The 17,971-nt window shown below is 43.6% G+C and overlaps 2 protein-coding genes across 3 annotated transcripts; both read left to right on the top strand.

The window, feature by feature from the left end:
* The first annotated feature begins 7,688 nt into the window (after positions 1 to 7,688).
* Positions 7,689 to 10,149, top strand: LOC133892580 (large ribosomal subunit protein uL4z-like). The gene is made up of 2 exons (XM_062333436.1): positions 7,689 to 8,847; positions 9,782 to 10,149. The coding sequence occupies exons 1-2, from the start codon at positions 7,747 to 7,749 to the stop codon at positions 9,893 to 9,895; spliced, it is 1,215 nt and encodes a 404-aa protein (XP_062189420.1). The 5' UTR covers positions 7,689 to 7,746; the 3' UTR covers positions 9,896 to 10,149.
* Positions 10,150 to 11,665: 1,516 nt separating this feature from the next.
* On the top strand, positions 11,666 to 17,156 carry LOC133893398 (pyruvate kinase isozyme A, chloroplastic). Of its 2 annotated transcripts, XM_062334408.1 has the most exons (7): positions 11,666 to 11,866; positions 11,920 to 12,286; positions 14,696 to 14,786; positions 14,866 to 15,059; positions 15,389 to 15,510; positions 15,985 to 16,463; positions 16,654 to 17,156. In XM_062334408.1, the coding sequence occupies exons 2-7, from the start codon at positions 12,110 to 12,112 to the stop codon at positions 16,953 to 16,955; spliced, it is 1,365 nt and encodes a 454-aa protein (XP_062190392.1). In that variant the 5' UTR covers positions 11,666 to 11,866; positions 11,920 to 12,109; the 3' UTR covers positions 16,956 to 17,156. The 2 variants fall into 2 exon arrangements, with proteins under 2 accessions (XP_062190392.1, XP_062190391.1); XM_062334407.1 differs by having other exon boundaries at positions 11,666 to 12,286.
* Positions 17,157 to 17,971: the final 815 nt, after the last annotated feature.

The raw sequence follows: 17,971 nt of genomic DNA, 5'->3' as shown, positions 1-17,971 counted from the left end.
CCACTGGGCATAGGACACCAAAGAAGCACACCACCAGGGTACACAAAGAGCTAAACAAAGATACCACAAGATCAATAACTAGCGACCACAACCTAGCTCAAGTGCACAAATGAAATACTAATCAAACTTAGCCCGCTATCATCACAGAGCATCGCAATCACCTCTTCTAGCATGCAAGTTAAATGAAATTAACAGAGAGTAAAATTGATGCACGCTAGACAATAAGACAGGAAGACGAGAGGAATGGGCTTACTGTCCAGAGGGTAGGAGAAGGCAAGGCACGCAAAGGCGCTATCCTAGAAAACAGAGACTCCCCCTCTATGCCGAGATCAATGGGGAGAATATTTTTGGAGATACAATGCCGATATGCCAGTTACAGGGCACACTACAGACAACACCTGAGGAGCCAAAGACACCACAACAGCAAGAGCCCAGCTCCGAGCCATGGAGGAGTAGCCGAACACCGATCTGCAAAACGAGTGCATGAAGGCACGGCACAATCACCACAATACCTTCACCACAGCAGCCAAGCACATGCACACACGTAGCCCAGTGATTGGATCTGCCGTGTACCGAGCGCACAAGGGCACCACGCCCGAGCCCGCACAGACCGACGAGACAAAGCCAACGGGTACTCGACCGGAGAAGAGCACCAGCACGTCGGGAGCCGCCTCACCGGAGCGGAACATGGCTCAGCAACGAGAGAGAACCGACGGAGAGAGGGAGTGGGGAGAAGAGAGAAGGAAGAGGGTGGAGAGCTCGAAGGAGAGATTAGCCTCGAGGGAGAGGAACTGCCCAGCTTTATCCACCCACGAGCGCACCAACACCCTCACCGATTCAGCCGGAGCCGAACGGGAGAGCGGAAGGGGCGGAGCCCCCACGGCGAGTGGCGGCCACCACTCCCCTAGGGAGCTCGCGCGTGCCTTAGGGCAAGCCGCCGGGCCGAGTGGGCTGCTCGGCCTATTAGGCCTAGAAGCGGTCCATCCGGTCAGGCCTTTCCCTCTCTTTTTTTGAATTTACTCAAATCCAAATTTGACTTCAAACTCAAATTCAAATTTAAAGGGAAAACCCCCTCAAATTCCAACAATCCCCACCTTTTACCTTTCAAAATTCGACTAACTCACATGGACCCTTAACTGTTTTAATATACTATTTTTCGGCGAAGGTGCGATTAAGCTTGAACCTTGCCTAGCCAAAGAAACTATGAGCCCACACAGGTAGCTTGGAGGACTAGGCCATGATCTAGTGCCTTGGTGTGGGGGCTTTCATTTCAAAGACATATAGTACAAGGCAGTTGAACTGCTCCTCTAACGGAGCAGGGTTTTACGGTCATACCCATGTATCTTTTCTTGAACTCACTAGAGAGTATCCCTTTTCTCTCCCGGATCACAACCACATAATCAGTCCACATAGGTGAGCTCTTCAGGACATCCTGTAGGATAATTTCCCGCCATTTGGCGAAGAACTCATTAAGAGCATATGCTCAGCCTACCATACAGATGAAGCATTGCAGCTAATGGGACCCAAGAAGATGTTCTTCTAGCGTCAACTAGCTTTGTTTCCTGCAACCTGAATTACGGGATCTCTGATCAGTCAGGATAGGTATCCATTGTTGAAACCTTTAATAGGGTAAGAGCCCCATTCCCTCGGACACTACCTGGATTGGCCTCCTCGCCAAACCCTTAGTGAAAGGATCAGCCAAGTTCCTTTAGTACTTTATGCTTTCCACAGTAATAACATCAGTCTCTCTAGCATGCCAACATGACTTTAAATGTCTCCGAATGTGTTGTGAGGTTTTTAAGTTGTCCTTTATACTATGAACTTTGGTAACCATAGCCTGATTATCACAATATACCAGGACTGTTGGAATGGGTTTTTCCAGCACAGAAAGGTCTGACGAGAGGTCTCTCAACCACTCCCCCTCCATTGCTGCTGAATCTAGGGCTACTAATTTAGCCTCCATGGTGGATCGTGTTATCAACGTCTACTTAGACGATCTCCACGACACGGCCCCACTAGCTAGAGTGAATGCATAGCCACTCGTAGCTCTCATCTCATCTGAGTCATTGATCCAGTTAGCATCACTGAATCCTTCTAAGACTGTTGGATGACCAGTATATTTAATACCGAGGTTCGTTGTTCCTTTTAAGTACCTAAGTACTCTTATTAGCGCTTCCTAATGATCATCTCCTAGGTTGGACGTATAACGACTCAACCTGCATACTACATATGAGATATCTGGTTTAGTCACACTACTCAAGTACATAAGAGATCCAATAACCTACAAATACTTTTTCTGGTCTACTGGTTCACCAGAGTGTTTATACAATTTGACATTTGGATTATAGGGTGTGGAGACTGGTTTAGCGTCCATTTCCCCGAACCGGGTTAGAACCTTCTCCACATAATGAGACTGAGATAAAGTAATCTCATTCTCTCCCTTTAATAGCTTGATGTTTAATATGACATCAGCTTTACCCATGTCCTTCATGTCGAAGTTCTTGGAGAGGAATTATTTTGCCTCCTTGATAATTTCCATGTCGGTCCCGAAAAACAATATGTCATCTCATCAGCCTGTTATACCTAGCGTACCTTTGATCCATTGTGCGAGAGCCCTTCCACACTGCTCCCAACAAATAGATAATACACACACTTGTTGGCTTCGTTTACACAAAAGCGGCAATGATCAACGTGCTATCGAATTTCTCATGCCATTGCTTTAGACCGTATAGGGATTTGTCCATCTGATGAACATAGAGTTTGCATGCAGTAGCGAGCGCCAATAGCAACTGGATTGTAGGTAATTGAGCCACATGGGAATACGTGTCAAAGTAATCCTCCCCTTCTTTCTGAGTAAAACCGTTAGCCACTAAGCAGGCCTTGTACTTTTCTATAGTACAATCGGGTCTCCTCTTCCTCTTAAAGATTCATTTGCACCCTACTGGCTTGCACCCAGCTAGAAGCTCTGCTATTTCCCATGTTCCGTTAGCCATGATGAAATTCATCTCGCTACGGACTGCTTCCCTCTAGTACTCCGCATCTGGTGATGCGTATGCCTCTGCGAGGGATCGTGGTTCCTCATCCACTAAAAAACTGACATAATCATTGCCCAGTGACTTTTCAGTCCTCTATCCCTTACTCCTTCTCAACTCCAAGTTTGGAGCTGGATCATACACTCTCGAAGGAATAGAGTATGGCTCATGTGAGCCATCTGGAGTGACTATCTCATTTCCTCTCATCGGAAAGATATCTTCAAAGAATGTCGCATCGCGAGACTCCATAATAACATTAGTAGCGACTTCGCCTGTCTCGGATTTGACCACTAGAAATCTATAGGTTGCACTGTTTGTAACGTATCCAAGGAAGATGCAATCTATGGCCTTTGGTCCTAGCTTTCTCTTCTTCGGTAAAGGCAAACTAACTTTAGCAAGACAGCCCCAAGTCCGAAGGTGAGAAAGGTTCGGCTTTCTCCATCTGAATCCTTCATACGGCATCTCCTCGTGGTTGCGTGGAGGTACCCTGTTGAGGATATAGCATACTGTGAGAATTGTCTCACCCCACCATACATCTGACATTCCTGAACCATATGATTGGGGTGAGTATGGGCTAGTGGTTTCATGAATGATCCCACTTTCTGCGCCGTATTCGGAGAATAGGTTGGAGAGATACTCTTCTCCTCTATCAAACAGTAAGCATTTAATCTTCCTTTCTAATTGGTTTTCTACTTCAGCCTTATAGATTTTGAAATGTTCTAGTGCTTCATCTTTTGTTCTCATCAAATAGATGTAGCAGTATCTAGTTGCGTCATCTATTAAGATGAGGAAGTAGTATTTACTGCCTTTAGAGATTATGCCATTCATTTCACATACATCAGAGTGGACAAGGTCTAGAGGTGAGTTACCTTTCTCTTCTACGGTTTTAAAAGTTAGACGAGGTTGCTTTGCTTGCACACAAGTCTCACATCTAGATGTATCAAGTTATATGCAAGAATCAACTTCATGTTGCTCAAACGTTTAATGGCCCTCGAATTAATGTGGCACAACCGGGAATGCCACACATCATGGTTCTTATTACAAGACTGATGAATAGCAGAAAAGGAATAATTATTCATTACAGACATGCGGAACAGACTGCCAGACTCATACGCCTTCCCTATGAAATTTCCAAATTTATTCAGAATGACTTTATTAGACTCGAACACTAACTTAAGACCCTGACAGCAACTGTGACACTGAGATGAGGTTACGGTTCATGGTCGACATGAACAGTGCATCCTTTAAGATGATCGTCTTAGCTGAAGTCATCTTCAGACAGACCTATCCAATCCCATGTACTGTCGCCGATACACCGTTATGCATAAAGATGGGGCCACTGGCTGCACCCCAAAATAAAGAGAATGCAGAGCGATAAGCACATATGTGAATAGTAGCACCAGAATCAATCCACCAATCATTAGATGGACTTGCCATAATGGTCTGTGGTACATACCCATCGGAGCTGGACAGGCCCAGCAACACATGTTCTTCCTTGCGCTTCTTAGGAGAAGGACCTTTGCCCTTCCTATCCTGGCACCTGGGAGCAGTATTCTCGGTCATGTCGTAGACATATCAAATAAAGTCCTCTATCTCTTCTTCTTCATTTTCTTTTCTTTGGGCTTGTTCTGGTTCTGATTCTGAGGAGGCGGAGCATTGTTCTTCTTCTGCTTCTGGTTTTGGAATCTTGACGACGACCCCTTCTCCACTAGGTGAGCCTGGACCTGTGGTGATGTCTTGTTGCTGGCCATTGCACGTTCCTCGACATTGATAGCAGTAGATAGCTCTGAGAGTGTCATTTGCTTCTTCATGTGCCGACGAGCGGTCATGAAGTCACGCCATGAGGATGGCAACTTGGCTAGAATGTCATTCACCAGAAAATTATCTAGAAGCATGCAGGTGTACTGGACTAAGTCCCTGACTATGAGCTGAAGCTCATGTAACTGCTCCATCACAGACCTTTCCTTAGACATTTTGAAGCTGAGGAAATTTTCAGTGGTGAAAGACTCATTGCCATTATCCACTTCCGAAAACTTGTTCTCTAGCTCTTCCTAGAGATCCTTGGCCGAAGGGAATCCCGAATACACATCAAACAGACGGTTCGATAGAATGTTCAGTAGATGAGATAGCTAGGCTTGATTTGCTTCTTCCCATTTAGCCCTTTTCGCATCAAAGGTGGCCTTCACTGTCACATCAGCATCAGCTGGCGCAGCCTCAGGGAGAGCACTCGTAACGACCCAAAATAACTTCAGGTCAGTTAGCCACATCCTAGTCTTAATCTGTTAACGTTTAAAGCATGTGTCATCGAACGTGTCATATTTAATAACATCTGACTGAGCGGCCATTACTCTCTGTTTTCTGAATTATTTTTTCAATATGCATTTTAGCAACACTTCGATTAAATTGATTCCGAATTTAAACACATGCAAAAGAACATTATCGCCAACAACATATATCATATAGATTGCCATGAGCATTTCAAAAGCAAATATGATAGAACATAAGCTACTCAATGAACATCAATGTATTAAATATGGCAGTTGTCAAAGAGATGTGATATAACACATGAACTAAAAAAAGCAAGTGTTAAAACAAAAGGATTGCTCATAGTGCGGGTTACCAAATTAACGGCCACCCAACCCAAAACGCACAACCAAACACTGTTTAAGTTGTTGAATGAAGGGGAAGTAGGTGAGAAAAAGCAATCTGTCTCAAATGAGCTCCATGAGGATGATACTAATCTTCAACCTACTTATGTTTTACTTTTTCTTTCCCCCTTAGAACTGCACTGTTTCATTTTGTTTCCTTCCTGATTCTCTTCCTCGCTCTCATTCCCTTTATTTTCTCTCATCTTCAACAACTTTTCTTTAAAGGGATTTGTGAAGGGAAAGGAGAGAGAATCCCGTCCTAGAGGGAATAGTCTTGGAAATCTTTTCGTGACAGGAACCATAAAGGAAAACCGTTGTAGCGTTAAAGGGAACAAAAATCCATTCATGAAGAGATTCTCATCCGCGAAGGGACTCTCTTGGGGATAGTCTTACATCCCACGTAGGATTTTCTGCTGATGTGGCAAATAAATAAATAGGAGAGAGAAGGAAGTTGTATATAAGATATAGCTTTGGAACGTAATCCAACGCTTTGGGTCCACTCTCATAGAAAGAATCACAAGAACAATTAATTATTTTGAAAACTCCTAAGAAACAACAACATGATACTATATGTGAGGAATCATCTAAATAGTATTTCAATTAATTATCAGGAGGATCATTTGCTTGATCATAACCTCAATGATTAATCGGATTACTATTCTGGTAGTCCCGGCACGTGTTTTGTGCTCATGATCGAAACACATGTCTTTCTAATATATAGCATCACAACAAGGCCTAAGAAAGAGCAATTAATTAACATTAGATTACAAGTTCTTAAGCATTTAACTATTTACAATAATTCACACAAAAGATTAGATCAACTACACCGCGGAAACAAAACTATAGACAACAAAAGAAGAGTGGAGCCACATGCCCTTAGGATCCATCCCAAAAGCTTTGCCACTCAAGAGTAGTTGCCTACTTAGACCCGCCACCAACATCGACGGGCATGAAGTAGCCAAACACCACCTCTTTCTCACCAGTAGAACATGTAAAAGCAGCGTAAGTACGAATATACTCACAAGACTTAATCCATATATAACACATATAAATAGCCCGACTCTAAGGATTATGCATTGAGCTATTAGCAAGTGGTTAACTAGAACATATACGACCACATCCTAGACACATATGTGTGAGCATCTAAACTTAACCAATAACCTCTCTAAACCTGTAACAACCTGAACATAACTGTTAACGAAAACAACTCCCAACATACCATATACAAACCACCACGCACATTTGTGACTCTATGACTGTTGTAAATGGACAGAAGCATGCCCATAACCAAGCGCATGGTATTTCAAAATGTTTTTACACCCTGCAAAGGGGTACAACTTGACATACACGACTTGATGACCATACGGCTTGCATGACCACATAGGCTCATTGTGAGGAACCGTCCAAACAGTATTCTAATTAATCATCATGAGGATAATTATTCATAATCACAACCTCCATAATTAACTAGAATACCATCCCGATAGTCTCGGCACGTGTTTTGTGCCCAAGATCATAACCTATGCCTTACCAACATATAACATCACAACAAGCTTAAGAAATAGCGAGTAATTAATATTATATTAGAAGCCTTTAGAGGATCATCATTTTCAATAAAAAAATGCACATCACATTTCTCTCGAAAACAAAAACAATATCTTTTTTTTGCAAAAAACAAAAACTTCGGCATTTTTCTTCCTTCTGAATTTACATATTGGGTCCCATTGCCTCCCAAAATGCTAGGGTAAATTTTTATATTTTTAAATAAAAATTACAAATCTAGATTTAAAATTATAAATTTTCAAAACAGACACATATATTTATAATTTTTAATTAAAAATAAAAAATAAAAAATTCTGACGCGGCCCATACAACAGAGAGGTCCAGACCCAGCCCATCCATTCCCCACCAAATCTCACCGTCTCCTCCAAATTAACGGCCCAGATATCTCCTCCTCACTAACCCCCACAACAAACCCTAGCCACCTCCACCTATATAGTCTCTTCCCTCTCGCCCAGCCTCCATTCGCACCTCCGCCACGCCGCCCCAAATCCCTAGCCGCCGCCATGGTCGCCTTCAACCGCCCTCTCGTCTCCGTGAAGGCCCTGGAGGGCGACATGGCCACGGACTCCGCCGGGCTTCAATACCCCGCTGTTCTCAACGCGCCGATCCGCCCCGACATCGTGACCTTCGTCCACAAGCTGCTGTCCTGCAACAAGCGCCAGCCCTACGCCGTCTCCCGCCGCGCCGGCCACCAGACGTCGGCGGAGTCATGGGGTACCGGGCGCGCGGTGTCCCGTATTCCTCGCGTCCCCGGCGGCGGCACCCACCGCGCCGGCCAGGGAGCCTTCGGCAACATGTGCCGCGGCGGGCGCATGTTCGCGCCCACCAAAATCTGGCGCAAGTGGCACCACCGCGTCAACGTCAACCTCCGCCGCGTCGCCGTCGCCTCCGCACTGGCGGCCACCGCCGTCCCGGCCCTCGTCATGGCGCGCGGCCACCGCATCGAGACCGTCCCCGAGCTCCCCCTCGTCATCTCCGACTCGGCAGAGGCCATCGAGAAGACCTCCCAGGCGCTCAAGATCCTCAAGCAGATCGGCGCCGACGCCGACGCCGAGAAGGCGAAGGACTCCGTCGCCATCCGCCCCGGCAAGGGTAAGATGCGCAACCGCCGCTACATCAACCGCAAGGGCCCGCTCATCGTCTACGGCACCGAGGGCTCCAAGATCGTCAAGGCCTTCCGCAACCTCCCCGGTGTGGATGTCGCCAACGTCGAGCGCCTCAACCTGCTCGACCTCGCCCCCGGTGGCCACCTCGGGCGCTTTGTGATCTGGACCGAGAGCGCGTTCAAGAAGCTTGAGGAGGTGTATGGATCCTTTGACGCGCCTTCGCAGAAGAAGAAGGGCTTCGTGCTGCCGAGGCCCAAGATGGCCAACGCTGACCTGGGCAGGATCATCAACTCTGACGAGGTGCAGTCTGTGGTGAAGCCACTCAACAAGGAAGTGAAGCGCAGGGAGAAGAGGAAGAACCCGCTCAAGAACATGGCTGCCGTGCTCAAGCTCAACCCCTACGTCGGCACTGCCCGCAAGATGGCCACCCTTGCTGAGGCTGCTCGCGTCAAGGCCAGGAAGGAGAAGCTTGACTCCAAGAGGACCAAGCTCAGCACGGTATAACCCTTTCTTCCTCCCCACCATTTGTGATGTGAATGTTATAAACTCGACCACTTATAGGATCTATATGCAGTTCTGTAGTATTGTGCAGTACTGCTATGATTCCAGTTTTAGAATTTAAGTTCTATTAGTGTATATGGCGTTTAGTTAGTCTAGTTTCAAATGCTGCTAAAAATGTTCCATAAATTTCTATATTGTTGGGGTTAACTGCAGTTCATTGATAAAATGTAAGTTGTACCATCAAATATATTGTAGTTACATCTGCTGTATTCTTGATCAATATGCGGGGTTGATCAATCAGTCTGCTACTGTATGCTAGATGATCAGGTTATCAGTTATTCTCTGTATTCTTCATAAAGCATGCTTGGTTTGTATTACTTCTGTTTTTCTTATATATGTGCGTAGATACCTTTGAGTAATAACTAGGTCTTCTACATTTTGGTAGAAATAAATCATGGTACTTGGGAGACTATGCAAACTCATGGGTGTTTGGTCTTTGGTGTATATTGTCTAGTTTGCTAGCTTATGCTGCATGTTGAGAGTAGTGTTTAAATTCGCAGCGGTTGGACTACAACTTACTAGAATACATGTTGAGATTAGTGTTTTAATATGGCAGCATTTGGACCACAGATTACTAGAATCCATGTTTAAGTCTTAATTGAGATTTCAACTAAATTCCAAATATCTACAGAGGAAACCTCCCTGTCTAATTATTCCCTAGCTTTTAGATAATCTGCTCAACCGTATAGTTATTTATGTTTTGGACATTCTTGTCTTTCGTTTTGTTTTAATCAGTAACCTTGCAGAACTGTCTGATATCCATTTAACAGCTGGACAACATTTCCCTTCATATACTGATCATTTGTCCTATGGGTATGCCGTTTCTCTAGTAATCATGCTTACAAACATTTTCTGCTGTTTGTTTCCACAGGAGGAGGCTGCCAAGGTCAAGGCTGCTGGAAAGGCCTGGTACAAGACCATGATCTCAGACAGCGACTACACCGAGTTTGAGAACTTCTCAAAGTGGCTCGGCGTGACACAATAATTGTGCAATCTAGTTATAAGTTTTGAGTAGTAGTGTCGCAGAAGGATTACAATTCTGTTTTATCCTGCGTCATCATAAGTACCTGTGGGATTGAGACTCCAGTCTGTCCGTTTTGTTAATGTGTTGCCGTGGGAACATAGAGTATGAGCAGTTTTGAATCGGTTGTCTGAATTATCGTGTGATTCAATTGCTTTGTGATGGTATGTGATTTTGCTATGTATCTGTGGTGGATGACAAACTGCTGTTACCCTGAACCTCTTGTGTTGTGTGTGGTGTTGCGACTTTCTAAGTGTTCATTCTCCATTCCTGTTTGCCGGCTGAGCTTTGCGTTTTGTTTCGGATTGATTTATGAATCCCTTGCTTAAAACCGTCCTTTTGGTCTACCATTGCCGAATGGGTCAGCGTTGTTGATTGCTGGCGCCAATGGTCGGCATCTTTGCTTGCCTTGGCAGTAGCCATTGGCTTCGCCAGTGGTTGCACCCCCTTTCGTGGGTCGACGGGTTCACAAATTTGAACGATATTTGTGAATATTAACGAATTTCACTGATTCAAGCTCTGTCGTATTACGAAAACTGACACTTATCGGTCAATTTGAATTTAAATTCAAAATTTTAATGAATTTTGGTGGAATTTTTACTGACTTTTTCGAATTTTGATCGATATTCATGATATTCGAAGAATGCGTTGGGAACACATTTCGGTGCTAAACACATTTGTGAACCCCGTGGGCGACCCATGTCGCTGTTAAACACCACCTTAGTGAGGATTGTTGATCAGCAAAAAAGTTCGCTAGATAGGTACGAGTGTATTTCGTTTTGTTGTCGTTGTCCTTTGCCGGAGAACGTGCGAATCAACGGTACCAGCTAATTTCGAAGTTCCAACATATGAATCAAAAGCTTACAACTGACAAATAAACCTTCCAATATCGACAGATCAAACTTCTAAATCACCTTTCATCTTGGACACGCCAACACTCCATCTAAAAATGTTTTGGCGATCAACTTACAACTAAAAAAACAACACTGTTAGCCGAGATTGGAACCTTTTACTCAAATTCCAAGGTTTTCAAGTAAGGATTTTGATTTTGATATAGGGTTTTTGAGGAAACACATGGGAACAAGGAAAAAAACACATATTTTTGTCTGCGCAGCCTCAACAAAGCCTCGTCAGTGTTGGGAAGAGCCAAGCAAATAGACCAAGGGTGTTGCTTTCTTCTACGCTGTCTATCCCATGTAGGCTTAGCACCACCCTAAAACACAAGGGTTTATAAACCTAATAAGGTTTTCTTGTGCTCCGACGATCTAGCTCATACTAGCTTGGTCTTACCTAAGAATAAGGCAGGTAGAGGGGACACGGAGAATTTGTTTAGCTTAGGGCTTGTTTGTGAATTTTGACATGTTAAGATGTCATCTAATTATATGGCATGTTTGGTTTGGATTGACGAGTAGATATGTCTTGTTTGGTGAAAAGATGTTGATAATCAAAATCTAGCAATAAAATAAATAGAGACACGAGTAACAGCTAAATTTCATTTTACATTTTTTTTATTCACAGATGAAAAAACCAAAATTTATAAATTTCAGTCATCTTTCATGCTCTAATACGTGATATTTGACAGAAAATCTCAAAATTAAATATTTCGTCCTCTCCAAAATTTTCGAAATTTGCGAAATTTTAATCTCTGCTGCCCATACATACGGTGGAACAAAAGACAGCGGAGCACAACTTCGAGCACGTGCTGCAGACGTGGTACAGCGACGCCTCCACGTCACCCTCCCACGGCGACACAACCCAAGCGGAACTCGCCTCGCAATCTCCGCCCCCACGCATCTCCCTCCACTCCCACTCCACTTCCCGCCCACCTCCTCCGCCGCCGGACTCGCCATGGCCGCACACTCCCTCCTCCACCCACAGGCGGCCGCCAAGGCTTTCGCTTCCTCACCCCCTTCCCCTCCCTCTCCCTTCCTCCGCCTCCCCGCGCGCCCCCGCCTCCCCATCCGCCTCCGCTCCTCCACTTCCGCCGCCGCTGACCTCACCGCCTTCCCCAACCCGAATGGGATCCTCGCAGACGACCCGCCCCTCGTCGTGGACGCCGCCACGGAGGCCGAGCTGCGCGAGAACGGGTTCCGGAGCACGCGCCGCACCAAGCTCGTCTGCACCGTGGGCCCCGCCACGTCGTCCCCCGACCAGCTCGAGGCGCTAGCCGTCGGCGGCATGAACGTGGCCCGGGTCAACATGTGCCACGGGGACCGCAAGTGGCACAGGGACGTCATCCGCGCCGTGCGGAGGCTCAACGAGGAGAAGGGGTTCGCCGTCGCCGTCATGATGGACACCGAGGGCAGCGAGATCCACATGGGGGACCTCGGCGGCGCGTCCTCGGCCAAGGCGGAGGTGAGGTGCTGTGTGCAATAAGGTTTACAAAATCGTTGGGGGCATGAAAACCAAGACCCGGCGGTAACCGGAAAATCGCTGTTATCGCGATAACCGTTCGAAATTCGGCGAGAATTTGTTTAAAATTCACTCGGTCAAATTTGAAATTTGGCGAGAATTCGTACCGAATCGATCGAACGGTAACCGGTCGGTTTGCACCGGTAACTGACCGAATTTAGCGATTTATTGAGCGCATTTTTCGATTTTTTCGTATTGTCGGTAACCGTTCGGTTTTAGCGATTTATCTAGCGGTTTTCTCAAATTTTAGTGAAATTCAATAAAAAAACCAAAAAAAGGCTCAATCTTATAAAATCAAGTGAAACAAATTTTATTGTTTTCCTTGTAACATGATCTACATGATAAAAGTATTTATACTCATAAAAAAGTTGACTATTTTTTATGAGAAAATGTATTTGTTAAACCAAGTTAAATGTATAGTTTACTATTTGCTAATCCAAAAATTATGAAACTAATTTGTTAGTCTTCTTACATGATCCTATGTCTTTTAAAAATATATAAACTCATGAAATAGTTATTGTTACATGCAGGATTGTGTAAATATGTTGCAATTAGATTAATTCATAACTAACCCATCACACCTACAAAATTAGTGAAACTACTTTTATTAGTTTACTTATACTATACTCTATGTAGGAAAAATAATGATAGACATGAAAAAGTTAATTGCAGTGTTGTTTCTTAAAATATTCATTTTATGCTTGTGAACTTTGTAAAAATAATGGAGAAATTAATAAAACTCTAAATGAAGTGAAACCAATTTTAAAGATCCTCTTAAGATACATCATACACACAAAAAATATGTGTTTATATGTTAAGTTTTTCCTTAACATAAGTTAATAAATGAGCTGCGCGCTTCAACTTTTTTTTTTCAAACTTCCTACCTATAGAATATGATGTAAACGATATTATTTTTGAATTTTTTCACAGAAGGTCTTAGAATTGTCTCTAGATTTTTTAGGATTTTTTTTATTTTTTTTTAGAATTCAAATTTGATTACTGAACGGTTTGTATTACCGGTGCAGCTCGATAAGGTCGGTAACCGTGAATTTCGTTCGGTAACCGTCGATAAGTTGAACCCTGGTGTGCAACCGCTGGTTAGTTTGGGCTTGGCATTGCGGTTTTCGGAGTGAATGCCTCACTCGATGAAATGCGCGTGTGGAATGTGGATAAGGGGCTGGGCCGGTGGGGTGCTACCATATTGCATTCTAGTAATTCGTACTTCTATTACACATTTACACCTTGCTAGTTGGAGTTCCCCAAAGATTTTTAGTTGAATGAAATGACTCCGTGGATCTAGATTAAGCTCATGTTTGAAATTAGAAGTAGGGAAAACATTGCACACTAGTATGAAATGTTCCATTGTGGAAACGCCAATAGAATTCAGGAGTTTCAGCTTGGTAAAGATCACCTCGTTTTGGATTTTTTTGCATGTCGTTATCGTATGCTGGCTATTGGGTAGTAACATACCATATCTTAGTAAAGCGACAGTTAGCTGGCCGTGAAAAAAGAAGAAGGAAAAAGACATGGCTACCTGGATCATCAGTATTAGATTTTCATTTCAGCAGCAGAATCTTGTGAGGCAGGCATAATTCGAGTTGACTGACTCATTGGGTTGGTTACCTGAGGCAGGCATAATTCGAGGCAGGCAATTCAGAACGAGTGAGCTTACGAAATCCCAAGTTACTTTTTGGGCAGGTTCAACTTCCAACAAACACCAAGGCTGATTCAGCATAGTTCGTCTGTAGGACTTGGTGTGTGTGTTTATTGCTTGGTGGCTTGAAGTTAATGTGCATACTGGGAGCTCACAGATGTCTACATTTCTTCTTTCGTAATGAGTTATGGAAAAAGTTTTGGGATTAATGAATTCTCTAGTGTTCACTCTGCAGATCCTCTTTTCTACATTCCATTTTTTGGCAACCGCAGTATTCAGAACTTGAAGCTGTAGCATAGCTAAACCGTATTTGAAAAGCCTGAGTACATTCTTGTGCATAGTTAACCTTGACCCCCACACATAGGAGACGAAACAGGATGTTCACATCTGATGACATGATATGATAGATTTACTTTACATAATGCATGATATAAATACGAAGGTAAACTGTTAGAATACCAATAGTTACCAAATACTGTTGGCACTCACCACACTGAGAAAGGAGACTATCCCCCCAACCCCCGGCGGTTCATTTTAAGTTTTTAACCATACATTTCATTCTAAGTTTGTAACCATATAATAAGCTAGACTGTCCTGTTCGCTGAGAATTCCGTTCTTTTTTTCAGCCATATTATTTGCTGAGTGATTTATTCCTGCAACAATTAACGAAGTGCTGTCACATTTGTTGGATTCTGCAGGATGGAGAAATCTGGACATTTAGTGTTAGATCTTTTGAATCACTTCTACCAGAACGTACTATTAATGTGAACTATGATGGATTTGCTGAAGGTTATTTGAGCTGGCTTCTTTGTTGATATTGTTCATAGTTATTGTTCACTGCTGTAACATTACATCTCAATCCTAACAGATGTGAGAGTTGGTGATGAGCTCCTTGTGGATGGTGGAATGGCTCGATTTGAGGTTGTTGAGAGGTTAGGACCAGATGTTAAGTGTCTTTGCACAGATCCTGGTTTATTGTTGCCACGTGCCAATCTTACATTTTGGCGGGATGGCAGTATTGTTCATGAGAGGAATGCTATGCTTCCTACAATTTCATCAAAGGTAAATTCACTAGCATGATGACTTTATTGATTTAATTAGAAACGGCCACAAATCTTGTGAATCTATGTGATCCCTTGGTACTAGTACCGCATTGGATTGATAGCTTCTTTTTCTGTGGATTCAGAGATCAGTTCAAATCAACATGTATTATTTACTCCAAATCCTTACATTGTGCGATGAAGCTCATCCGTGATTAGTGTATCAGGCTATCAGCTATCTCTTAAAAAAGCTGCTACCAATTAGAGTTGTTTAGTTGAGAATGGAATCTTCTGGTAGTAGATAGCAATTTTATAATAGTGCTTCTCCTTTTCTTGTGACAACTTGTGCAGGATTGGCTTGACATAGACTTTGGAATTGCTGAAGGTGTGGATTTCATAGCTGTTTCATTTGTCAAGTCTGCAGAAGTAATTAACCATCTAAAAAGCTACATAGCTGCAAAGAGTCGTGGCAGGTATCAGGAGTATAATTGTGTTGCTATTTAAGATTATGCTTTGCATGGAAAATAGCCGTATGTGACATGGTTAAATCAATGACCGGTGTTACTAGAACTGTTCTGGATACTTGACCAATGTTGCCGGTTGGTATCTGGTCAGTTCTGGGTGATTACTCTTACTGGTACGATTGGGTTTGCACCCTACCCCAAAATCAACTCAAGCAGGAACATACTGGTTTCTAATTAGTTACAGTGTTTCCGAGGTCGATTTTGTATGCATTGTTCTTCAATATCCTCAGTCACTAACACAATTAAACTTGCTAAGTTTGCTTTTAAAGTTTTTAGTAAATGGGCTTACAAACAGAGCAAAGACCACATGTTTTTTTTGACTATAAATGAGCTGGATGCATTATACTGGATTTCTGAAATATTCCTTTCATTTCACTGAAACTTGTTCCATGCTTACTCTTATGCTTTATTGTATATGATCAGTGATATAGCAGTCATTGCAAAAATTGAGAGCATTGACTCTTTAACAAACATGGAGGAGATAATCCGAGCATCTGATGGTACCATGGTAGCCAGAGGGGACATGGGGGCACAAATTCCCTTGGAACAGGTCCCCTCAATACAACAAAAGATAGTTAAACTGTGCAGGCAGCTCAACAAGCCAGTCATTGTAGCTTCTCAGCTCCTCGAATCGATGATCGAGTATCCTACGCCCACAAGGGCCGAAGTTGCTGATGTTTCTGAAGCTGTCCGCCAGCGTGCCGATGCTCTAATGCTTTCGGGTGAGTCAGCAATGGGAAGATATCCGGATAAGGCTCTTAGTGTTCTCAGGAGCGTTAGCCTAAGGATTGAGAAGTGGTGGAGAGAGGAGAAGTGCCATGAGGCACTGGAACTTCAAGGTGTTTCGTCTTCCTTCTCTGACAAGATATCAGAAGAAATCTGCAATTCGGCAGCTAAAATGGGTAACTACCGCCACTGCTTACTCAATGACTCCTACATTTTTGTAGTCTTAGCAACTGACATAATGTATTCAGGTTGCTTGGCTATAGCACCTTCTTATTATTCCACATTATCGTATCATAGTTACTGACAAAACATTTCAATATCCCACTGCAATTGAGCTACTTCTAATCAAACCAATTTGATCTACAGCTAACAGCTTGGGAGTAGACGCAGTTATTGTTTTCACGAAGACCGGCCACATGGCCTCCCTGCTCTCACGGTGCCGCCCTGACTGCCCGATTTTCGCCTTCACGACCTCGACGTTCGTCAGGAGACGGCTGAACCTCCAGTGGGGCCTCATCCCCTTCCGCCTCAGCTTCTCCGACGACATGGAGAGCAACCTGAACCGCACCTTCTCGCTGCTCAAGGCCAGGGGCATGATCCAGTCCGGGGACCTGGTGATCGCGCTCTCCGACATGCTGCAGTCCATCCAGGTGATGAACGTACCCTGAGAGCCATTCATCTCCTTGTCGTGCAATCCTCTCTGGAACGGGACACGGCCTTGATTGACACCTAGAAGGACGGTTCCTTGTACCAAAACTATTCGCTTTTCTCGTGTGCTAGGAAGTAGGCAGGACCCGAGAACTGTGGCAATAATTTGCGGCTTTTCAGCCTGTTGTAAAACTCGCTTAATGATAGGCGTAGTTTGACCCTGCGGTGAGCCGGTGACGTTGTGTCTGCAACTCTCTATTTCGCTGTCATCTGGTGATAACCTCTTTTAAGCTGTACTTGTTTCAGGATGCCAGCAACCTAACCTTTTAAACTTTGGCTACCTATATGCCAGAAAATCAATTTTTGTTTCCAAAAAGAATACTGTCATTACACGAAAAGTAGGCTAGGAATATATTACAGAAGATATTCACGGTCGAAGTATTGTTTTAAAGATCACGTGGATGTAATCCGACGCTTGGGCATGAATAACACTATAGGCTTACCGCTAGATGATTAAAAAAAGAGTGTTAAATATCTATATAAAAATTATAATTTTTAATATAAATAAAAACTATAGATATATGAATATGGTTAACTATCTTATTAACATTAAATATAAACAATGATGTTTAAATAAGTATCTTGCTGTCACCTAAGTACATGTGTTAATGCAGTTTAAAAAAATCTATTTTTTCTATAAACACCTTCTCTAAATACCTCATTACACGTGCTCTTGCTTGCCGGGAGGCGGTATGCCGGAAATAATATGAAGTACGGGGGCACCAAATACGCGTTCCTGGCACCGACGTCTACGTCGTGCCGTAGCCATCGAGCCAGCCCGGTTCACAGCTTCCAGATGTCTCGTGTGAGTGTGCGAGTGGTCAGGCCGTATGGATGGAACGGTTGCTGAGCAAGGTCACATCGGACGGATTTTTCCATATTATTTTCTACGGAAATTTCAAAAATATCACACAAAATCATAAAATTACAAAAATAATTCGTAGTCATTGGACGGTCTAGCTAAAATCAATTTTCG

Source organism: Phragmites australis, chromosome 15 (genome assembly GCF_958298935.1).
Source record: "Phragmites australis chromosome 15, lpPhrAust1.1, whole genome shotgun sequence".
Lineage (NCBI taxonomy): Eukaryota > Viridiplantae > Streptophyta > Magnoliopsida > Poales > Poaceae > Phragmites > Phragmites australis.
The sequence above is the reverse complement of the archived record's forward strand: the minus strand, read 5'-3'. Positions and strand labels throughout refer to the sequence as shown.